The sequence below is a fragment of the Pleurodeles waltl genome, chromosome 10, assembly GCF_031143425.1.
Source record: "Pleurodeles waltl isolate 20211129_DDA chromosome 10, aPleWal1.hap1.20221129, whole genome shotgun sequence".
In the NCBI taxonomy this organism is placed as follows: domain Eukaryota; kingdom Metazoa; phylum Chordata; class Amphibia; order Caudata; family Salamandridae; genus Pleurodeles; species Pleurodeles waltl.
In genome coordinates this window covers 913,590,544-913,615,555 of record NC_090449.1, presented here as the reverse complement: position 1 = coordinate 913,615,555, position 25,012 = coordinate 913,590,544, and the positions used below count along the sequence as shown (strand labels likewise).

Sequence of the window (25,012 nt, the reverse complement as noted above, 5' to 3'; positions counted from 1 at the left end):
GAGTTAAGAGTCATGGTGGATAAAATCATGAGAATACAGCCACAACTATTTTGAGCCCAAGTCCAGCAAACTACTATGGCTAGGAAAAGGGAAATGTGGCAAAGGATTGTCAACAGAGTGAACTCTGGACAAGGGACATTATCAGGAAGAGGTGGAATGTCCTCAGGGAGAAAGTCTGTTCCATGGCGTCCACACACCAGCTTGTGGTCCTGAAGATTGGTGGTGGTCCCCTACCTCCTCCACTACAACTGACATTATGGGAGGAGAAGGTCTTGGCCATCCTGCATCCTGAGGGCTTGACAGGAATACCTGGGGGAGTAGAGTTGGCTAAGTCACAACAATAAAAATGGCACTAAAATGTATTAGCATGCATGCTCACTGATAACCTCTAGCCACCTATTATAGCACCCCACTCAACAGTCCAGTGCCCACATGCCCATAGATCCCTGTCTGGCCTACAACATATCAAGTAGACTCTACTGGGGAAACAACATCATTGTATAGTGGTTGTAGTACAGGGATTGACAGCACTACAAGTCCCAACATTCTCCATCTAGTCAGCCATACAACAGTACCCAACTGACAGGAGAATAACTCTACAGTGTATGGAATATAGTGTCTGAAATGGCTGGTACTCAAACAGGGTTTGAAATGGTTAATACTCATAGGAGGATCCCTTACTCACAATCTAAACAATGTACACACCTGAGAGAGACTAACAGAAAAACTGCATGTAGTACAGGGAGTCGCATGACTGCTGAGGCCAGCATGCCCTGTCTACCAAATCCAATTACACACACCACCATGCATATGGTCAATTATCCCTGTTGGTATACTTGTCATGTAAGTCCACATACCTCAGAGGACGGACAATGTGAATTGTGAGTTGTGTCAAGAGCAATATCAGAATAAATTCAAGTAAGACCAGAACATGCAACCCGAAACACCAGACCATTGTCCAGATAATATTGTACCACAGTCCCCAAACCAACATTAAATGTGATACACCTGGGAGGGACAATAATACAGTTGATGGTACATCCTTTGATGTGGCAACACACCCAGATCTATCTAGAGCTGACATTGTAGACAGGAAGGACAGCTCAAAATGTATGGTAGGAACTTCCTACACAGATCAAAGGTCCCAAAATGTGTCTGCTCTATGGTATTGGCAGTACTCACTTTCACAATGCACTGACCACAGGATGACAGCTATCAAACATCACCAAAGGTCCTGACAATGCCTGCATGACAAATAAATAGCTTTCAAGATGACTCAAACAACATCCTGCCCTGCTGATGTCCTGCCTGCTGGCAAAACATGAGTCTAATACTATCCCTCCAACAGCTAAGGATTCCAGACAGTCTGAGGCTAGGTCACTGAGCAGGAATTGGCATGCAGCTACAATGTCAGCTCATTACAAATGAAAATACGTGTACCTGTCACATAAGGGAAATCAGCTATTATAATGTGAACATGGCCCTAGCCCAATGTCACTTTCGACTATTGGAGGTAGATGTCACAATACAAATGCTAAAATAATCTCTCCACAACAACAGGTTGTGCTGCCACTGCAACTGGGAATGCTATCACCAACACCAATGAGGAGACTTCTACTACCCCTATGGATGCAGCCCCCTATGAAACTGCTGGACATGGAGGATGGTTCTGGCCCATCCGGCCAACCTGGGGAGATGACGACAGTCAGCCTCAGTCTTACCACATCAACTCCTCCCAGCCCCGTGTTCCTGAGTCTCAACCTGCCAACCCTGACAATGATGGACCTGGAACACTGGAAGGGGGCAGGCTGCTCAGGCATGTGGTGGTAGGTGCCTTGGAGGGATGGTGTGGCCCAGCGGCAAGAGGCTGTTGGTGATGCCCCTTGCCAGCATATCATCAGCCACAATTCCAAAATGACCTTACTAACAGGGTTGCTGAGGGGCAGTGACAGTACCATGAGCAGGGATAGGTAACAACATCACACCTCTTCCTTTGGCACATCCACTCCAAGCCCTTGATCAGTGCTATGCACTGAAAGGGAGGCCCTGCCATGGGAAGCATCCCCATCAGACACTACTGCCTCTGTAGTTACTGAGCCACCCACAAGCGGGGATGTCCAGCCAAGCATCCAAGAGATGCGGATGGCAAGACACCAACCACTGCCAGCAACCGACCACTTCCTGATGTCACTCCTTTGTGTGCCATGTAACTCACTCTGTTGACTGTTCCTTAACCACTTTCTAAATTCCAAGCTCGTAGGACACTGGACTCTGGACCCCAAATGTTGTGGCCTCTACTCTATTTGGTGCATCCACCATGACTGATCCCTTCACCTGAAGTATAGTTTTTATCCAGTATCACTTTTCATTTTTGGTCAAATGTAAATCAACACACCCATCACTAAAAAACTGCCTACTGCCTCTCTTTGTTATCTGTCTGTAATGCTGAATGCTAATCACATGTAATGTACATGCTTTAGACATTAAGAGACAACGGATGTAGGGAGATGTCTCAGGTAGTGTTATGCTGAGGATGACTAACAACACAATGTCACAGGTGTCATTAATCCTTTTCTTGTACTGTATTACACAAATGCTATGAAGAATGTCTGCACAGTCATAGCCCAGAACGTCCAAGCCATATGGAGTCAGGCCAGATAGCCAATTACCAACATGCACCAGACAACACCAGAAAGGGCCTGCAAGACCTTGTCCAGTAGGTTAGGCATGGAAAGTTTTGGATTTTGTCTACAGTTTGACCCTTATCATATACCAAAACCAGGACTGCCAACGTAACATACACCATGGCACAGACAGAGGGTAGTACAACAAAGCCTATGCCCAGGCCCTTCCCATAAAAGTTAGCAATCACCTGGTGGAATGTCACATACGTGTGTCAGTGTTGTGGCACAGGCACACTGGCCTGCAATGAGGAAACACATTGACAGCCACTAACAGGTCGTACAGGATGAATGTCATCACAATGTGAAGGTAGAAGGAATGGATTTCACAGGATGACATGTCACATGATCACACACATGCGACCATTGGACCAACACACCATGGCAAACAGGTGTATTGTGTAACTCTGATTTCTGACTCCCACTGTCCAGGCAGCCTGGCCATTGGACTCATACACCTAAAATCTGTGACCAACATACCTGGATCAATCCATGCCCACTTCACATGTCAGATCAGCAACAGCCACCTGCCAATGACACAACTCTGAAATACTGACGTGAGGATGGTGTTGTAATATGAGTGTAGAACTTAGAGAGATGTTTGTTCTATGTTCTAGAACTTGGGTATGGATTGTGTTCCAGTTGCAGCCTGACTGGTGGAGGAACTGCTGTGCTGTTGTGGAGAAGAAATGTAAATAAATTCATGAGTGCCCAAAAGGCGCTCTACAAAGTGCCCTGTTGTTCCATGTACTTCATTGACTTCCCCTGGTGTAGTTGGGTTCCTCACCGGTGTCAATAACCAGGAACAGTTTGGGAATGCAAAGTCTCCTGTAAGGGAATGCGACATGTGTGCTACATTGAGCCCAAAGCATTGTCTCACTAGCAACAGACATAGCATACAAACACACATGACACATTTTACTTACCTACCAGTCAGGCCCTCTCTGGTACAGTCATGTCATCAGCTGTGGACTTGCGCTGTTCGGCATGATGAAGGCATCATGGACTGAACCGGGTTACCGGGCACAGACTTGGGAAATGTAGACGTCCGCCAGACAAACTACTTGGACATTGATGGAATGGTAGTACCTCCTATTACGGTAGACCTGTTAATTGCCACACAGTGGAACCAAGGCTACATGGGTACCATCAATGGCTCCCACAACATGTTGGATGTGTGCCAAACCATAGAACTCTGCCTTCACATGGCCAAAATCCTCAGGAAGGCGGATGTTGCTGTCCAGGTGTTTCAACACTGCTCGGAGAACATCCTTCAAGACCAGACTGAACATTGGCTGGGACATCCGAGCAGTTAAGGCCACTATATTGGGGAAGGACCCAGTGGCCAGGAAGTGCAACACTGACATGACCTGTGCAATCGCTGGTATGCTATTTAGATGACAGATGGCTGGCATCAAATCTGGCTCCAACTGACGACAAAGATCCACGATTGTCTGCCTATACAGGTGGAAATCTGGATGACATGTCCATCTTCAATGGCCTGCAAGTCTGCTAGTGGACGGTACACAGGAGTTTGTTTGATCCTCCTCCTCCCAGGGTAACTATGTGGGGAAAAAATAAGTTGTAGCCATCTTTCATTGTGTACCTTGCATTTTACAGTATACGTTTCATAAACGAACTGTGGCATGTCATATGAGTTACTGTGTGCAAAGTGTTCTCTGTACCTCTATTCATCTTAGCTTTAGTCAGCCTAGGCTCAGTTTATCAGAATGTGTCCTGAAAGCCCTGTAGGGGCTGACAGTGTGCAATAATTGTTGAGTCCAAGGGCATGTATCTATGTCAAGTAGTAGGTTTGGAGTCCTGAGACAATGTGGTGAGTGTGTATTGGGTGTATCCTGACCCAGAATGTGTTGGATGTCTGTGACTAGGTAAGATGTTATGACAGACATCCCCAGGCTACTCTTGCCATATAATGTATATCATGTGTGTTCAAATTAGATTGCATGATAGCAGGAGGTGTAGATGCGTGTTGTATGTGCCAGTTGATCACTATCTGAGCTCTTTCCTTTTTTGCACAGTGATCTCTGGCCCCATATGGCCTTGTTGTACTGTTCTTCTGCAGCCATGTAATGACTCACAATGCCCCTCAGGTCTTCACATAAACAACCAATGGCAAGTGGCTCTAGGCTACAAGATGTACTGTGATGCATGTAATTTTTTAGATATGGTGTTTTGTGTAGGTTTGTCCACTCAGCCTGGAGAGACCGAGGCCTGTTTATTGTTACTCACAGCAAAAGTTGAATTTTGGTCTGGTATTGGTTCCCTTTTGCAATGCAAGTGTGACACTGTGCTCACACCCACTACATCTGCACAGCATGTGATGTTGCTAAATTATGCCTCACTGCCAATATGCAGCTTACTGAGCCTCTGTCCACTGATTAATATGGAAATTGCATTGCGGCAGGCTGGTTATCCCTGAATGTTGTGCTTTGACAATGTGTGTCACATAGCCTTGACAGGTTCATGATCCCACGGCCCTGTTGTCTGTTTCATCCACTTCTGATGTGTCCTGTGTGTGCTCCTTGCACTTTGAACATTGCACATCTGGAAACATTGTGTTGCGAACTGATTTTCCATGATATCGGGCTCTGTGGTTTTGGACATAAAACTGTCACGGGTGGGTCTGATCAGGACTCTGGTTGGGACATCCCTTGAGGTCAGAGAATATCCCAAAGAGGTAGTGTACTGGGGCAGAAGAGCAGCTAAAAGCATACACGGGAAAGGACAGCTACGGACAGGCACAGGAAACAGGAAAGTAAAAGCAGAGCAACCCTTGTGTGAACAAACAGGAAACGGATTACTAATGGACAAAATCACTGGGGTTGTACACAGGGTAGGGCACAGAACCTCCCACAGCAACAGGGAATGTCAATGCCTCTGTGCAGTTTACTCTTACAGATAGTCACCCCGCCAGCCCCATAGAAAGGAGCAGCAGAAGTCATTCTGTCTCTGGACCCTAGAGCACAAACAAGGATAGTACTTACATACACAAGACAAGCTCTTATGGGTCCAGCTGGAAACACAGTGGCAATTCCTGGAAAACATAGCAAGAGTCCCCTCTTACAGATCATTTCGAATAGTCTAACCCCTATACCTTGATGTTAGGTGTCAGGAAGCCAGTACATGTTATCTTCCTTTGCAGGATAGAGGTTGTAGTCAGTAGGGCTGCATCTTGGTCACAGCTCACATAGGTTACGTCAGAATCCCAGGAATAGAAGTGCTCCTCTTTCAGAGCCCTAGGACGGAAGCTGATTATATCATAAAGGAACATTCTTATCACACTGTGGAAGAGGTGCAGAGCAGCAGCTCAGTTGTTTCATCTTCCTAAAATGAAGTGTCTAGTAATGAGCACAACAAGAAAGCGTTCTGAAATGTACAACTCTGAAACTAACCGTCCAGACTACTGGGCATCAGAAATGCACATACAGCACATTCATGCATTAGCAGAAAAGTGTAGAAAAGGTTACCATGGAAAAGAGACATTAAATTAAGGAGTTGACTCTAAAATGGGCACTAAACATGGGCCATGCAACATACTGAGTGTTAACCACAGTAGTTAAAGCCAGGCCCTCCAGGGTATGTGTACAGTGCAAATGGGTAGTGGTGAGCAATCTCCCCCACAGGGGAATCAATGCCCTGTGTGGTGATCACAGCTATGGCTGTTGTACAGAGGTCCCACTTATTATACAGGATTGAGTACGTCTATTATTTTTCGAGCCCTGGTGCTTGCAAACCTTCTAGGTCTATCTCAGTTGTACCAGTTCCAAGTTCTTCACATCCCAGTGACCATGAGTGATCTCCTGACCCATGCAGGATCTCATGGATATCCAATTCCACCCACATTTTTCCTTTTCAGCAAGGGAGGGAAGGGGGACCATAATGTCATCCAAAGTAAGCTGGTTGGGCCCATTGCAATACCTTGCATTGCACTCACCAAGTCTCCGCTGTCATGACCCAGCTAGTGATTTATGACCCACTTTGGTGCCGTGCTTTAGGGCTGCTCCAGTGGGTCACTCTGGCAATGTCCAGGCTGCTGCTCCTCCCACCAGGGCCTCTGCTGTGTTTTCCTTCCTGAGTAGGGGGCCTATGCCAGGTAATTTCTCTCAAGGTCACTGGTTGCCTGCCACTATTTTAGATACAGCAGCTTTCCAAGGATCATCTGAGAACCGTTCTGGAGGAGCCAGAGGAATGGCTGAGGGAACGTTGAGAGAAATGTTAGTTGGAGGATTTCGTCTTGCATCTTGAGGAGGAGGACCATGCCAACCCGCACCCAAAGGACCTTGCTCCATCTTTCCCACTCTTTCCTGCAACTGACTCACTCTCTCAGCTAAGCTGGCTGCTATATCCTTTGATGACACTACCTCTGCTTGGAGCTGCGTGATCACTTTGACTAGCTGTGGCCATGCTGAGAACACAAGCAAACCAGGAGGATAATAAATTGGTGGGCTCTCTATTCTGTCAGGGAGACCAGATCCTCGGGGTCTGCGCACGTTCCCAACATGTCCACCACAAGACAGCTCCAATACTCTGATTAGAATGTCACAGAGTCTAAGAGAGTCCAAGTGGGGAAAAGGGGATTAGGTAGGGAACAGCTGGGAAGGAGACCTGTAGGAAGCAAAAGGATAAACAACACAACATCAGAAACAAAATCACATTTAGGTTCATAAAAACTCTCTGTGGAATCTAGGGGTCAATGATACTCGGAACATGAAGTAACACTCTGTTGAATCTAGAGTTCAATGATACTAGGAACATGGAATAACACTTTGTTGAATCTAGAGTTCAATGATACTAGGAACATGAAATAACACTTTGTTGAATCTAGACAATGTCTCAGAACAAACACTGCCTCATTACATGAGGACAAAAGGCAATCCAAACATTCCCTGGAAAACAACACGAATTGTACTAAGGACTTAACTTGCACATAAAATATAACATCTTGAATTTAACACCTCTGCAGAAAATTCAAGGGCCCTGGATAATTGTGTGCACTTCAGGAAAAACTACACATCAAAGTGTTGATGGCCACAAAATGATTGCGCACATTGTAAGCGATCTGAACAAGATTTAAATACAGGAAATGAATCGCGCACACTGCCAATTCTCACAAGTACATGCTAATGCCATGAAATGATCGCGCACACTGTAAGCGATCTGAACATCAAGGTTTAAATGCGGGAAATGAATTGCGCGTCTTGCCGATTCGAGTGTCAACATGTAAATGCCAACAAATGCTTGCGCACAATGCGTATCAAGAGTTAAATGCAAGGAAATGAATCGCGCGTCTTGCCGATTCAAATGCTACCATGTAAACGCCAAGAAATGGTAGCACGCAATGAGTATCAAGAGTTAAACACAAGGAATGAATAGTGCATCTTGCCGATTCGAATGCCACCATGTAACTATCAAGAAATGGTAGCGCACAATGAATATCAAGAGTTAAACACGAGGAATGAATTGCGCGTCTTGCCGATTCAATTGACATCATGTAACTGCCAAGAAATGGTAGCGCACAATGAATGTCAAGAGTTAAAAACGAGGAATGAATTGCGCGTCTTGCTGATTCGAATGCCACCATGTAACTGCCAAGAAATGGTAGCGCACAATGAATATCAAGAGTTAAGCACGTGGAATGAATCGCGCGTCTTGCCGATTTCAATATCAACATGTAAATGCAAGAAAAACCAAGAGCACATTCACACACACAAGGATCTCTCAACATGAAAATTAGGCCCAAGAACGCAAATGCCTTCAAAAACGGGATTGGGGGCCCAGCCCGACCTCCGTCTTACCGCCCTGATCAAGGATCACCAATGTAATGAAGGGCAAAGGACTGGAAGATCAAAGTAGGCCTCCGGAACAGGAGCTCAAGAAGTTGCTGCTGCTCTGCACCAGGACCTCTGAATAGTGAGCATGTGGTGCTGGGCTTGCTTCCTTATATAGAGTCCGGCCCATCCTACAAACCACACCCAGTCATGCTGCAGAGAAAGCTTCTAGAAAGCCCTGGAAAGGGATCACACCCTGATACACTCTGAAAGCCTGCAGCAATACATTGCAAATGATCAGTATTTACAAGCACCTTGAATATAAGTCTTCAGGATTAAACTCTGCAATGCAAAAGGTTAAACAACAGCATATCACCATAATGCATGAATTATGTTATCTCATCAGTGTTGGGTTTTTGCATTCCCGTCGCCCGTAGAGCGCACTGCCCTTATGTTGACAGTTACTTATTGGAAATGTGTTCGTGTTTCCTTATATTTTAGAATGATTGCCCTCCTCCACTAGTTTCTGTAGAAGTGTGTTGTTTTAAAAGTGGCACAGGCGAGCGTTTGTCGGAAAAGTCATCCCAGGTTCACAATAGTTTTGATGCCCATCGAGGATGCCTGCAAAATTCTGGCTCGGGTTCTGAAGAGCCGCGCTGCGTGGGTGATGCATTGATTTTGGCAGCTGCACACACTAGTGTTGTGTCGATTTCCCAGCCATGATTCAGGTGGTGCATCTATTTTTCTGCCACAAAGCAGGTGCTGCATCAATTTTTCTCCTCCACGGCTCCTGTGTGTGGATTTCAGTCTTGGTTCGACCAGTTCCTTTAAGGGCACTGCGACTGGAGTGGGCACCACTTGACAGGGTTGGAGTCTAAGCAAGGGAGTACAGGTGCTAGAAGAGGAAGTCTTTGATGGTCCGGAGACTTCAGAAGAGGGGGCAAGCTCAGTTCAAGACATTGGAGACACTTCACAAGAAGAAAAACACAGCAAAGTCCAGTCTTTGTCCTCTCTAAGGCAGAAGCAGCAAGTGCAGTCTAACCCAGCAAAGCACACTCACAGGCAAAGGAGCAGTACTCCTCCTCCAGCTCTTCAGCTCTTCTCCTTGGCAGAGGTTTCCCTTGATCCAGAAGAAATCTAAAAGTCTACTTTTTGGTCCACTACTTATACTCCTTTCTGCCTTTGAATTAGGCAAACTTCAAAGGAAAGTCTCTGTTGTTGGCAAGATCCTGCCTTGCCCAGGCCTGGCCCAAGAACCACATCAGGAAGTTGGAGACTGCACTGTGTGAGGACAGGCCCTGCCCTTTCAGGTTAAATGTCAGCTCGTCCCTCCCCACTTTAGCCCAGGAGACTCATCAGATATGGAGGCTACACCCCAGCTCCCTTTGTGTCACTGTCTAGAGGGAATTCAAAAACAGCCCAACTGTCAGTCTGACCTAGACATGGATTCCACAGGCAGACAGAGGCACAGAATAGTTAAGCAAGAAAATGCCCACTTTCTAAAAGTGGCATTGTCAAATTATCAATATAAAAAACAACTTTACCAAAAGATGTATTTTTAAATTGTGAGTTCAGAGACCTCAAACTCCACATCTACATCTGCTCCAAATGGGTAACCGAACTTAAAAGATATTAATAGGAAGTCCCTATGTTACCTATGAGAGAGATAGACCATGTAAACTATCAAAAATGCATTTGGCATTATCTTACTGCCAGGACATGTACAACCCATCAGTACATGTCCTACCTTTAACATACAATGCAACCTGCTCATGGGGCTACCTAGGGCCTACTTTAATGATGCCCTACATCTAAAAAAGGGAAGGTTTGGACCTGGCAAGTAGATACACTTGCTAGGTAGAATTGGCAGTTTAAAACTGCACACACAGACACTGCAGTGGCAGTTCTGAGCAATATTTACAGGGCTACACATGTGGGTGCCACAATCACTGCTGCAGACCCACTACTAGCATTTGATTTACAGGCCCGGGGCACCTCTAGTGCACTTTCCTAGGGACGTACTAGTAAATCAGATATGCCAATCATGGAAAAGCCTATTACACAATTACACAAACAGTTTACACAGAGAGGAACACTTGCACTTTAGGACTGGTCAGCAGTGGTAAAGTGCTCAGAGTACCAAAATCAGCAAAAAACAAGTCCAGCACACAGTCAAAAATACAGGAAGCAGAAGCAGATGTACTGGGGAAACCACAAAAAGGATGCCAGGTCTAACAATGTTTGCCCACGTTTTATCAGTAGTAGTACTTAACTAAATATATATTGTGTGCATTCAAATTATCTTAAGTTTTGTGGGTGTATATTTTATAATGGCCCAGGTTAGAAATGGGGTCTTTGGTTGGCAGTCAGGTTAACCCCTGTCCAAGCAAGGGCCCTCACTCTAGTCAGGGTAAGTCACACACAATCAAAATTATCCTGTGCCCCGGCGCTGGTAGCTTGGCATTGAGCAGTCAGGCTTTACTTAGAAGGCAATGTGTAAAGTATTTGTGCAATAAATCATGCAATAACACAGCCCCACAAAAACACACCACACAGTGTTTAGAAAAATATAGAATATTTCTCTGGATAAATGCAGGTCAAAACGATTAAGATGCATTAAGTATATGTTGAAAATATCACTGTAAAATTGATATAAAGTGTCTTTAGTCTCTTAAAAGCAATAAATGTGTCTTTCAAGCACAAAGTACCTGGTTTGCGTTCAAAATCTCTGCAAAGAACCACAGAGGAGGAGATGTGTGGAAAACAGGGAGGTGTGCGTCAATTTCTCGGGCCGCACACGGTGATGAGTCATTTATTTTTCAAGCAGGGAAGGCTTTGCATCGATTTCTGGCGCTCGTTCTTGGATCCTCTTTGGGTTGTGGGGTTTTCAGACGCCCAGGGGACGATGAGTTGAATTCCGGCACTGACAGGACAAAGTCATAGGGGATGCGTCAATCTGGTGGGTGTTGCATGGAAATGTCTACTGCATGGCAGGTGCTGCGTCGATTCCTCTCTGGAAGTCGCGCGGTGTCATTCCGGCTCAGCTGTGCATCGATCCAGTGGGCCGTGTGTCGAATTTCTGGTTGGTACACTGGTGCTGTGTCGATCTTCTCATTGCGAAGTCGGGCTGCGTCATTCCGGTTCGGTGAATCTTTCACCGCGGTGCAGGCTGTAGGTCGTTTCTGGCAGGCTGTGCGTCGATTTTCGCCGCACAAGAAGTTCTTCTTGCAGAGATGAAGTCTTTTTGGTCCTGAGACTTCAGGGAACAGGAGGCAAGCTCTATCCAAGCCCTTGGAGAGCACTTCTCAGGACAGCCTGAGAGCAGCAAGGCAGCAGGGCAACAGCAATGCAGCATTGCTTCACAGGAAGCAGTCAGGTGAGTCCTTTGGGCAACCAGGCAGTTCTTCTTGGCAGGTTTCAAGTTCTGGTTCAGGTTCTCTTCTCCAGGAAGTGTCTGTGAGAAGAGTGTCTTGTCAAGAAGTGTCTAACTACAGAAGTGTCTAAATTGGTAGGGTCAGAGACCCTGCTTAAATACCCAAATGTGCCTTTGAAGTGGGGGAGACTTCACAGAGTGGCTTAGAAGTGCTCAAGGTCCCCTTTCAGTTCCATCCTGCCTGCCAGCGTCCCAGTAGGGGGTGTGGCAGTCCTTTGTGTAAGGGCAGGTTACTGTTCCTCGACATGTAAGTGTCAGGCTCTCCACCCTCCTAGCCCAGGAAGACTCATTCAATTTGCAGATGTGTGCAAGTGTGACAGAGCATCCTGTGTTTGGGGTTGTCTGAGTGAATGCTGTCAACTAAACCTAGCCAGACGGGGATTGGAAAGCATAGAAGGGTTTAAGTGTACAGAAATGCTCTCTTTCTAAAAGTAGCATTTCTAAAATAGTAATATAAAATTCAACTTCACCATTAAGCAGGGTTTTGTATCACCATTCTGGCCATACTAAATATGACCTGGCTACTCCTTTCAGATTAGGATCTACCACTCAAGCAGTATATTAGGATAGGCCTAATGCCATCGTATGAAAGGAGCAGGCCTCACTGAGGGTGTAAAACAAATTTAAGAGTTTTACAATACCAGTATATCCAAAACACACATGTTCATGTCCTTCCTTTTACCTACATATCACCCTGCCCTATGGGTTACCTAGAGCCTACCTTGGGGTGACTTACATGTAGATAAAAGGGGAGTTTAAGGCTTGGCAAGTACTTTTAAATGCCAAGTCGAAGGGGCAGTGAAACTGCACACACAGGCACTGAAGTGACAGGCCTGAGACATGGTTAGGGGGCTACTTATGTGGGTGGCACAACCAGTGCTGCAGCCCACTAGTAGCATTTAATTTACAAGTCCTGGGCACATGTACTGAACTTGACTAGGGACTTACAAGTAAATTCAATAAGCCAACTGGGTATGAGCCAATGTCACCATGTTTTAAGGAGAGAGTATATGCACTTTAGCACTGATTAGCAGTGGCAAAGTGTGCAGAGTCCTAAAGCCAGCACAATTGAGGTCAGAAAAAGAGAAGGAGGAAGGCAAAAAGTTTGGGGCTGACCCTGCAGAAAGGCCATTTCCAACAGCACAGTTCTCTGTAAGCTTCTCCATTAATGTGCCTTATTCCAGCCATTCCCATTTTGCAGTAAACAGTTCCCATTTTCCAACTGTTCCCTTGTCCCTAACACATTTACTACTAAATCTGAGCTGGACGGCTCCAGCCGGATGTTTGTGAATTGCATTTTGGAGTATATAACTTAATATTCATTTACATACTCCAAAATAGCTTTAGTGAATATACCCCGAACAATATTCAGGTAGATGGTTTTGATATTTGTGATATTATTTTAAAAAACCCATAATATCGCATTGTATTATTTTTTACTACTGGTATTTTAGTAAATTATATTTTTGTTATTTTAGTTTGAAGTATAGTAAATTATTAGTTTTGTAGAAAATATTTTCACTTGAAGATTTTGGTATAAATAATTTTGTAGATGACATTTAGGATTACAATCATTTATCCCATGACCTATACATTCTCACTTTTTTATAGCACCAATATATTGGGGCACATTACAACCCCGGCAGTAAACAACGCCTACCTCCGCGCCGACGGATGACAAAAGACCGTTGTCGCGGCTAGCGGCCATCTGCCCTATTATGAACATAGCCGGATTTCTGCCAGAAGGATAGCTGAAATCCGGCTGTGGCAATGCCGGCGGATGGCGGTAAGGTGGCGCTGCTGCCAGCAGCAGCACCACACCAGTAGACCGCCGCAGACCGTATCATGACCCATGATACAGCCTGATGGTGTTCTGCTGGCAGACGCTGCTCCAGGCAGCAGTGCCCTGTCCCGTCTCCTGCCGGAGGTCCCCCTCACAACAGGCAAGTCGGGTGTTCCGACAGGGGAGGGAGGTGCTGTGTGTGTACGTGTGGGTTGTCTGTGTGTGCGTGAATGCGCATGTGTGTTGCGTGTTGTATGTGTGTGCAAGTATGGATGTTTGAGTGGGTATATGTTGTGTTGTGTGAATGCGTGTTTGCTGGTATATATGCAAGTGTGTGTGGATGTGTGTGTGAATGGATGTCTGCATGCGTGGATGAATGTGGGAATGAGTGTGTGAATGGGTGTGTGCATGAAGGTGCGAGAATGGAGGGGGTCTGGAGGGGGGTGGGGGGGGAAACCTGGGGAGGGGGACAGTGAAGACCCCTAACAGTGAAAGGGAAGGAATGCCATAATTTTTGTGCCGGTAAGGAAGCCACGAAAACCATGGCGGTAGGCGGGGTCATAATCCCGCGAGCGGGCTAGTGACGGCTGCCGGGCTGGAGACTGAAGTCTCCAGCTCGGCGGTCGGTGTGGTACATTAGTGGTTTGGCTAGAGCCAAACCGCCAATATCTTAATATAGAGAAAAGTACCGCCAGCCTGTTGGCAGTACTTTCCTCCATATTAACGCCATCCGCTGGGTTAATAATAACCCACATTGTCTTTTGGCCTTTTCAAAGATTGGTTGTATAAACATTTATACATCATCTTTATATCTGCACATCAGTGTGTTAGTGACTACATATGAATAATGCAGATGGAGTATTGTATTGTATTTATTCCATATGTGGAACTAGATGCTTTCCTGAGTGTCATGCGTAATGCCATAGGGGCTTGTGCAGATGTAGCTTCTGCATGTTGAAGGTGAGGTACAAAAGTTAGATAGGAAAGGTGTGCTGGAGGCTCCAAGTTGTGCAGTGATTTCAGTCCAGACATAAGTCAAAAAGGGAACCTTTTCTGGCATTCTTTTGATTTCTTAGATTCCATCCAATTACGCTTCAATCAAATGCTTTAATCAACATTTCATGGAATCCTCTTAAATGTGATGGATACTAACTGATCATTACTACCAGCATGATTGTTAGTTCATATCTAAGGTGGTTCTCTGTCTTTTTCCACCTCACCAGTCAAAAACAGCATGTGCTTATGATATGAACTAGTCATCAAATATTTTTTCATTCTGAATTAAAAACTGACTCATTACACAGTAATCTTACAAGAAGCCTGGAGAAACATAGTGGTTAATACTCGGGGAGGGGAGAGAGAACATTTTTTAGTGAGGCTGTGATACAACTTCCTTGACTTAATCTATAACCCAAAAAGTATCCTACCATTCTTGCATTCTCTGGCCTCACAAGTAGGGTATGTCCACATACCTGTCCACATGGTGTCACTAAACAACAAAATTGTAGTGACATGCTTAATCATCTGGTTTCATTCTTGTCCCAAGAAAAAGGGGGGGCTCAACCATGTTCCAATGAGAACTTTGGAGATGTTGCCTAACACAGTCTGTGATAAAAATACATCGAAATACCCATTGATCTATTTGATAAGGGTGTTTTCAATGCAAAACAGGATCTTGGGTGATGAAGAGGAATTTACAACCCTACACCTTAAACTAAGTCTACATGTTTCAGCCCTAATTGATAAGTGGCACTAATGGGTCCTGGGCTTTCATCAGGACTAGGCAATGTATAACAGGATAGAAATTAGGTGGGTATAGAACTGACCATTTGAAAGGGGCTACTTACCATCAAGTCCTCCAGATTACCAATTCATGACCTATCTACTGTGATTTTGGAAGGTGTGAGGGAATACCAAGAAGAGCAAGGAAGTGACTGGGGGACATTGTAGTTGTTGAAAGGCAGCATCGCACCCTCGAGGACTGGGTGGCTACAGAGGCATGCCCTGTCACTTTCCTATGTCACAGTAGCTGGGTCTTCAATGCAAAAGCTGTGCAGGCCACAATGCAGATCCCCTTGTACTATTGTGCTGGGGTACCTGCATTGGTGCATGGTGCCACAAAGTGTGCCATCACATGGAAAGACCAGAAATGCACCAATTCTTTGTAGATTTACTGAAGTTTTACTCCCTCAAGTTCACCCAGTGCAGCAACTTTGCTTTGCGTCCTACGATGTGTGGACTCTTAGTAAGTTTGGACATCAGTTTCCAGAGAGAAACTGTATTGAGTTAATGCCTGAGTTATGTTTTTGTTTCAGTGCCCCTGGTGTCTGGCAGGGTGTACTTTTCAGTACTGGCCTTCATTGGTACCCCGTACACATAAAACCCCTGCAAACACTATAAGGTGAACTTGATTTTGATACAACACAAGCTTAATTCATGATGTACATTAGCATGTAAGGACTTTACTCTAAAATACTACGGGCCACATTTACAAGAAACTGGTTCATCAGAACTGATGATGCAGTCTGCATGCGTCGCCCATGCCCCAACTAACAACACCATGGTTGCTCCATATTTATAATAGGGGACACCATGGTGGACGTTAGGCCAATAGCGTCCACATTTTTTACGTTATTGTGGCGATTTGCTCCATTAGTGTAATAAATGTTGACACTAGTGGAGCAAGGAGGCCCATAGGTTAATATTGGTGCATCATTTTAATGCCTGCTCTGAGCAGGCATTAAAAATGATGCCAAAAATGTCACATTGAAATCTTGTAGATTTCAGTGCTCCATTTCTGTGGGGCTCCTAACCCCAGAATGCGCTCCCTTGCATACATTATGTCCGACGCAGGCATAATGTGGTGCAAGGGATCGCAAAGTTGTAAATATGGTCCAGCGAAAATTGCCTCGTTGAGCCACATTAGCGTAAAAAAAAGTGTTTGCTAATATGACGCAAGGAGGCGTTAGGAGCTTGTAAATCTGGCCCTATGTTCGAAATGCACAATCCCTTCATGTTCTGTAGCAAAATCAAGAAGTTCAGTGTTGTGAACGGTTTCAGGATATGTCCTTTCCGTACATCAGCATTAAAATGTGCTCTTAACCCCTTTGCAGCCAAGGACATAACGGTTATGTCCTTAGCTGCGGCGCCAAGGACATAACAATTACGTCCTTGGACCAGCTCATGGGGGGAGTGCTAGCGCTCCCCCCATGAACCTCACCTCCACGCCCCCAGGGCAGGAATAGAAGGGGAATCGCTTCCCCTTCCACCCCCGACCCCCCCATGGCGTCTGATGACATCAGCGCACGATTGCTCGCTGACCTCATCAGAGGCTGCCCCCACGGATCGGAGGAGAAATGCTTTAGCATTTCTCCTCCGATCACATGGAGGGGGCGAGAGAGGCATCAAAAGAAAGGAAAGGCCTTTCCTTTCCTTTGATGTCTCTCTCAGCATTTCTGCTGCCCAATCGTGATGTGATCGGACAGGAGAAATACCCACTAGACACCAGGGAGTTTTTCTTTATTTATGCACAAGGGGAGCGGCCCCTTTGGCAAGGGCCACTCCACAGGGGGGGGGGAATTATTTTTTGCCTTTTTCTGCCCCCCGGGGGGCATATCCGCCTTTTCTAATTAGGCCGATCTGCCCTCTGGGGGGCAGAATCCGCTAGACACCAGGGATTATTATGTTTTTTTGTTTTATGTTTTTTAGATGAGAGGAGCAACCCCTTAGGCAAGGTTTGCTCCCCTGGGGGAAAACATTTACTTTAGGCCATTTCTGACCCCCTGGGGGGCCGATCGGCCTATTTCTATTAGGCCAATCTGCCCTCAAGGGGGGCAGAAACCTCAAGAGACGAGGGATTTTGTTTTTTTGGTCAGTTTCACGTGAGGGGAGCAACTACTTAGGTAAGGGTTGCTCCCCTGGGGGGGGGGGAATTTGTTTTAGGCCATTTGAGCCCCCCTTGGGGGCAGATCGGCCTATTGTAATTAGGCCGATCCGCCCTAGTGGGGGCAAAAATCCTCTAGGCATCAGGGATCTTTTTTTGTTTTGTTTTATTTTTTTAGACGTGGGAAGCGAATCCTTAGGCAAGGGTCGCTCCCCTGGGGGAAAAATATTTTTAGGCCATTTCTGCACCCCTTGGGGGCAAACCAGCCTATTTTTGTTAGGCTGATGGGGCAGAAACCACCTAGGCACCGGGGATTGGTGTGTGTATGTATGTGCTTTGTTTGGGGGGCAGCCCCTTGGCAAGGGTCACTCCCCATGGGGGCACATTACTAGCAGATCGGCCTATTTTTGGAAGGCCCATCTGCCTCGAAAGAGGGCAGAAAGGCCACCAGATACCAGGGAAGATTTTTTTTTTTTTAAAAGGGGGTGGGGGTATGGCCATACCCCCACCCCAAATAAATGTGGCCACAGTTGTTCTGCCTACTGGTGGGTAGATGGGGAAACTACCCCTGATCCATTCCCTGGGGAGGATAAAACCTACTAGATGCCAGGGGAAAAAAATAGTTGGGTGGTGGCTACCAACCAGTTTGAGCATGGTTATGCCCCCACCCCAACTGAATGGAGTAACAGTCTTGCAGCTCTTCCCCACACACTTAAACATCTTATCCCACTGCAAACAAGAGGACATTTGATTATTTAGTGTTTTGGTTTTACATTTGGGCTATGAGACCTTATCTAACTCTCAAAATCATCCCACTTGGAATCGTGAGGGCTGCACTTTTTGGACTTTGGGACGCTGCCATGTAGAAAAATCCACAAGACCTAGACACATCTGAAAACTAAATATCTGGGTGAGTCCAGGGCAGTGTGCTTCACATGAACCCCACACCATTTTCTTACCCACAATGCCCTGCAAACCTCCAACTTTGCTGGAAATCTCACATTTTTTGCAAATGTTTTAGATGGAACCTTCCTGAAACTGCAAGAATCCACAAAATTCCTACCACCCAACATTGTTGCATCTATACTGATAAAAATTCTGCCCCACTTGTAAGCCTAAAAACGTTTTTTTTTTTCAAACTGCCCTTTTGGACCTGCTTTGGTTCCCCCTCATTTTTTACATGTTTTTGTCTCTTCTCTGTCACAGGCACTTGGCCCACCTACAAAAGTGAGGTACCATTTTTACCAGGGGTTTGACGGGAACATTGGGTGGTAGTAAATTTGTGCCGGTGCGGTGATCCCACACAGAAATGTGGGAAAAGTTTCATTTTTTATCTAAATTTGAGATTTGCTGAGGATTCTGGCTAAGAAAACACTAGGGGATCCACACAAGTCACAAGTGAAGTGGACAAGTGGATTCCCTTGGGTGTCTAGTTTTTAGAAATGTTTGGGTTTCGTAGGTTTCACTAGATGGCTGCTGAGCCTAAGACAAAAAACGCAGATGCCCCCGCAAAAACAGGTAGTTTTTTATTTGATAATGTTGATGTGTCCACATAGTGTTTTGGGGCATTTCCTGTCGCGGACACTAGGTCTATCCACACAAGTGAGGTACCATTGTTTTCGGGAGACTTGGGGGAATGCTGAGTGGAAGGAACTTTGTGGCTCCTCTCAGATTCCAGAACTTTCTGTCACCGAAATGCGAGGTAAAAGTGTTTTTTGGCCACATTTTGAGGTTTGCAAAGGATTCTGGGTAACAGAACCTGGTGAGAGCCCCACAAGTCACCCCATCCTGGAATCCCCTAGGTGTCTAGTTTTCATAAATGCACAGGTTTGGTAGGTTTCCCTAGGTGTCAGCTGAGCTAGATGCCAAAATCCACAGCTAAGCACTTTGCAAAAAACAGGTCAGATTGCAATGTAAAAATGTGATGTGTCGATGTTGCATTTTCTGTCGCAGGCACTAGGCCCACCCACACAAGTGAGGTACTATTTTTATTGGGAGACTTAGGGAAATACAGAATAGAAGAACAAGTGTTATTGCCCCTTGTCTTTCTCAACATTTTTTCCTTCCAAATGGAAGACAGTGTGTAAAAAAGACATCTATTTGAGAAATGCACTGTAATTCACATTCTAATATGGGGACCCCGGAATTCAGAGATGTGCAAATAACCACTGCTTCTCAACACCTTATATTGTGCCTATTATGGAAATACAAAGGTTGTCTTGATACCTATTTTTCACTCTTTATATTTCAGCAAATTAATTGCTGTATACCTCCTATAGAATAAAACCCAAAGCAAGGTGCAGCTCATTTATTGGATCTGGGTACCTAGGGTTCTTGATAAACAGCCCTATATATCCCTGCAACCAGAAGAGTCCAGCATCCATAACAGTATGTTGCTTTTGAAATTCTGGCATCTAAGGAAAAAGTTACAGAGTAAAACGTGGAGAAAAATGGCTGTTTTTGTCACCTCAATTTCAATTTTTTTTTTATTTCAGCTGTTATTTTCTGTAGGAAAACCTATCCCTTGGTGAATTCAGAATTTTATCTACTTTACAGCAATGTTTAGCTTTCTGGGATCCAGCACTGGTTTTACACCCATTTCTGTCACCAACTGGAAGGAGGCTGAAAGCACACACAATAGTAAAAATGGTGTATGCCCCAGTAAAATGGCAAAATTGTGTTGAAAAATGTGGTATTCTGATTCAAGTCTGCCCTGTTCCTGAAAGCTGGGAAGATGGTAATTTTACCACTGCAAACCCTTTGTTGATGACATTTTCAGGTGCAAAAACTACAAGCCTTCTTCTGCAGTCCTTTTTTCCCATTTGTTTTGGAAAAAAACGAAATGTTCACTGTATTTTTGGCTAATTTATTGGTCTCCTTCAGGGGAACCCACAAACTCTGTGTACCTCTAGAATTCCTAGGATGTTAGAAAAAGAGGACACAATTTTGGGGTTGGTAGCTTATGTGGACAAAAAGTTGAGGGCCCCAAATAGCCAAAAAAAGGCCTGGCACCTGATGAGAAAAAGGCTTGGCAGCGAAGGGGTTAAACTGTCACCTTACATTTTTTGGTGAAGGTGATTTTGGTTACACACCTTTTGGAAAATGTTGTATTGTTTAAATATTTTGCCCATACCAAATGCTGTTTTCTAGAGCACTTTAGAACATCCATGGTCCTGATTTATATTAACCTTTTTTCAGACAAATAAGTTGGTACATGAGTGTACCAGATCTTACTCAAAGGAGGCTAATATTTAAATAAAATCATGATTTTCACAGGTAAGGGTTTTTATTGATGTAGTTTATGTGGAATACTCCGTCAGGACTTTTTGAGAAGCCTCAATTTAGCAGCAGTTTTGTAAACCGAGTTTCTCAACCAGTTATTTTACAAGTCTGTCAATGGCTTCATATCAGCAGATACGTCTCTAAAAGTGTGCATAGTGCAAAATCGTTTTTTTTTGTGTCGTTTATTGCCAAATGCTTCCTGCCTTTGCATACCCAAATAGACCTCAATTATTAGTAACTGAAAAAACAACCGCACTTTTGGCACAAAACCAACAGGTTTAAATCACAATGTATGTAGGCCAGTCCATGATAATGATTCCTCACTGAGATAATGAACTATAGAGCTAGCCAGCTATTGAATAGAGGTGCAAATTGTGCATGATTTTTAAATCCATGATAACAGGTACTGCATTCTTTTTGCAGATAGTCCAGAGAGCTTTGGACGAAGCCAGACAGGGACGAACCTGCATTGTTATTGCTCATCGCTTGTCAACTGTGAAGAATGCGGATGTCATAGCGGTCATTCACCTTGGAAAAGTAGTGGAGCAAGGAACGCATAGCGAATTACTAGCAAAGCAAGGGATATACTATGATTTAGTAAATGCACAGGTTTCCCATTAAATGTATTAGAGTCGTCGGATAATGTGTCACTGTGGATACTAGATAAGACATTGTATGTCCAATTTAAACAAGTAACAGTCACATTAATGCTCGGGAAAAATCAATTCATGTTTGTTTCTTGTATTTTAATGACGTCTAAGTTCCGTTCCTATCATTCATAAACACACGCACACAAACTGTCAGTTGCCGCTGAGTAGGTAGAGTTAGGTTAGAGTTTTCATTAGAAAGACCTTTTATTTTATTTTATAATGTTGGCACTGTTTCACAAGTCTGCATGGAACTTTCCAAATAAACAAAAAGGCACCTACACTGGCTTCTTCATGGAACGTTTCACACCGATAATCAAGGAGGGAATAAGAAAAATAGTGAACCCATTAGTGCAGCCTCACATGTTGATTCTCATAGAAAAGTTTGCTCACTGATCATGAAAAAACGGCTTAACAGATTACACAAAACTTTCCAGGTTATTAGAACTTTACTCAGAAACCATTTTTCAGACCTTTAGAGACATATTTATGGGAAAATGACAACGCGCGATGCTGCACCAAAATTGGCAGCACTGCGCTCCGTCATTTTGGATGCGTTGTATTTAAGTGATTACGGTGTGTGGCGCTAAATATAGCTGCCAGCGCCATCGCACGCATCCTTGCACCATCTTGCAAGTATGTCTCCATTGAGGGGTGTGATTGTTTGTGTGGGAAGGTGTCCCTTCCCGCACATAAACAATCACTAATGGTGCTTTGGCACTTCTGTGTGTGCTGTAGAATGCACCACACACAGAAATGCCAAAGCGGCATTTTCAAATGATTATGTGCAAGAAGGGACACCTTCCTGCACATAAACAACCATTTCTGGCATTTTGCTCTTTCATGTAAAGTGACACTCCAGTGGCGTAGGGGCCTATAAATAAGCCCCTTAGAGTTTAAAGAGGGGCTTTGGCAGGGCATGAATTGTCTGAGATACTTGGTTGGCTTATCCAGTTGGATCCCACGGAACTCCAATAGTCCCGAAAAAAGGGGAAATAGGCCCTTCTGATTAGATGAGAAAACTTTTACCCCAGTCTGTCATTTAGGTGCTGACCTGCCAGTGCACTAACTCAGTACCAAAGTAATCAAATTGGCCATCTGCAACACAAAGAACATTTTGCAGATGTCATTACAGGATGCAAGGACTCGATCCTGAAGTCCTGATAAAAAATGAAAGGCCATAAAACTGGCTAGAGTGGGCACACTCTGCCCCTCCCTCATTGCCATGTGAGCCAATCTCAAAAAGGCTCTTTCTTACAGCAACGTTTAAAAAAATCAATTATTTTAGGCTTTTTGTATCAGATGCTTGTACTGCAGTCACCAGTGAAGCCTTTCCTCTGGTACCTTGATACAGAATAAAGATTTAAAACAGTAAATAAGATGGAACTTGAAACAGTCCAAACCCTTAGGCCAACCGCCATTGTAGAGGCCATAGGCCTTGCTCACTGCCAATGGCTTCCTAAAGTGGGTTGGGCGCAGGATAGTGGGGCAGCTAGCCAACTATGTGGGGGTGGGGTGCAAAGACTGCCCAGAGACCACCCATCAAGACCAACTTCCTGCTGCACATGGCCGAAAGCCCTGCACAGTGAGGTTGCCCATGGGGTTTGGGCAGTTGTTCAACCTAAAATATGATAAAACAAATCCACAGAAATTCGCTAAAATGACAAAGGTTTAACTGGAGTTATAGTTAAGCAGGGCGATAAATAACAATCAGATAGGAATTAACTTCTAAAAAACAAAACAAAACACTGAAAGTAGTGAACTAGCTATAACCCATCCACTTCTAATAACCTTAACATTTAAATCACTTATGATGTTAAATGACATCACTGATGACATCTCAGATGATATTATTAATAACCCTGATGACATCATCCAATGATTCTGACAATGTGAGATAGTCTTGGTGGACTTGAAGAAATTAAAGAAGATACACTTGTGTCCAATTTTTTACCACCAATCAAGTAGTAATGGGCATAAGCTTTAGCCACATGCGGGACGTATATAGCATATCTTTAAACTCACCAACATTTGGTGAATGTTACCATATCTTTAGTAGGCGTTTTCAGTGGGTTGGGTGCAGGGACAATGCACTGCTGAAGGCTGTGTGCAGTGGAGGTTAGGTGCACATGGGGAGGTTCTGATGGGGGGCTCAGGGCGTGGCTGGAGATAGATGCCAAAATTGGACCATGCTACATGTGGTAAATGTCATGTCTTTCTTTATATATTACATGTTGTTTATTCATGTAGTTATCAAGGCAAAGGTGTTGTCTTTGAAGTACACCAAACAGTGGACACCAATAGGAGTTAGAATGTTTATGTTTTGTTTAGATTTCTTTAATATATAACAGTATTATATCGATGGGCAATGGTGAGAGTCAGTGGATTGAGTCTAGCCTGTGCAGCAGCACTTAACTCATGATTTTAGAAGTATACCAGATTTTCCACATATTTTGCATCACAATTTGCAAAAATTGCAGAATTAATCAAAAATGTTATTCGTAGCTCAAATGGATGAAAATAATACCTACAGAGATTGTGCTGCATAATTTGTATTTTTTACCTGTAACATTTAGATAACCACATCTCATAATTTGGTCCTCTATGCTGCATAATTCTTGTAGCATTGACAATTTTAATCCTCTGTATGTGGTATAGGGTTGTCATTGTGTTGAATGTGAGAATGTCAATGATTAGTTGGGGTGGATTGTAGTTCACCACAATCAATAAAATCACTATCTTGGTAATTCCAGTCAAAGGTTTTAGTAATCCAAACCTGAGCTCAACCCTTGGTAGCTATGCAAAGAGAACAGATAGGTGTAAATTAGAGAAAATGTGCACATCATTTAAAAGTAACAGAACAGTTAAAAATTAAAGAGATACATTTAATAAGTAACAGGTAATGAACACAGGGCCAGATGTGCCAAAGCGTTTGCGAGTCGCAAACGGTGAAAAACGCCGTTTGCGAGGCGCAAAAGCCTCACCGGTATTCAGAAATGCATTTTGCGAGTTGGATCCTACTCGCAAAATGTATTTCCGACTCGCAAATAGGAAGGGGTGTTCCCTTCCTATTTGCGACTCGCAATGCAATTCAATTCCATTTGCGACCGCGAAAGCGGTCGCACATGGAATCGCAGTTACCATCTACTTGAAGTGGATGGTAACCCAGTCGCAAACGGGACGGGGTCCCCATGGGACCCCTTCCCCTTTGTGACTGGACAAATAAATATTTTTTCAGAGCAGGCAGTGGTACAATGGACCACTACCTGCCCTGAAAAAATCCGAAACGAAAGTTTTTTTTTTTTTTTTTCAAAGTGCAGCTCGTTTTCCTTTAAGGAAAACGGGCTGCACTTAGAAAAAAAAAAAACTGCTTTATTAAAAAGCAGTCACGGACATGGTGGTCTGCTGACTCCAGCAGGCCACCATCCCCGTGAGTGCCCCTACTCACAATGGGGTCGCAAACTGCGACCCATCTCATTAATATTAATGAGGTGGGTCTTTGCGACCCCATTGT

At 44.4% G+C, this 25,012-nt stretch overlaps 1 protein-coding gene across 8 annotated transcripts in view; it reads left to right on the top strand.

Moving 5' to 3' along the window:
- The window catches only part of LOC138262021 (ATP-dependent translocase ABCB1-like), a 920,359-nt gene extending 898,580 nt beyond the window's left edge, over positions 1-21,779 (top strand). For all 8 annotated transcript variants that reach the window (XM_069211673.1, XM_069211677.1, XM_069211676.1 and 5 more), the window contains one exon: positions 21,275-21,779. In XM_069211673.1, the coding sequence (XP_069067774.1) occupies positions 21,275-21,472 (198 nt within the window). In that variant the 3' untranslated portion in view covers positions 21,473-21,779. The remainder of the gene's footprint in view (positions 1-21,274) is intronic.
- Positions 21,780-25,012: the final 3,233 nt, after the last annotated feature.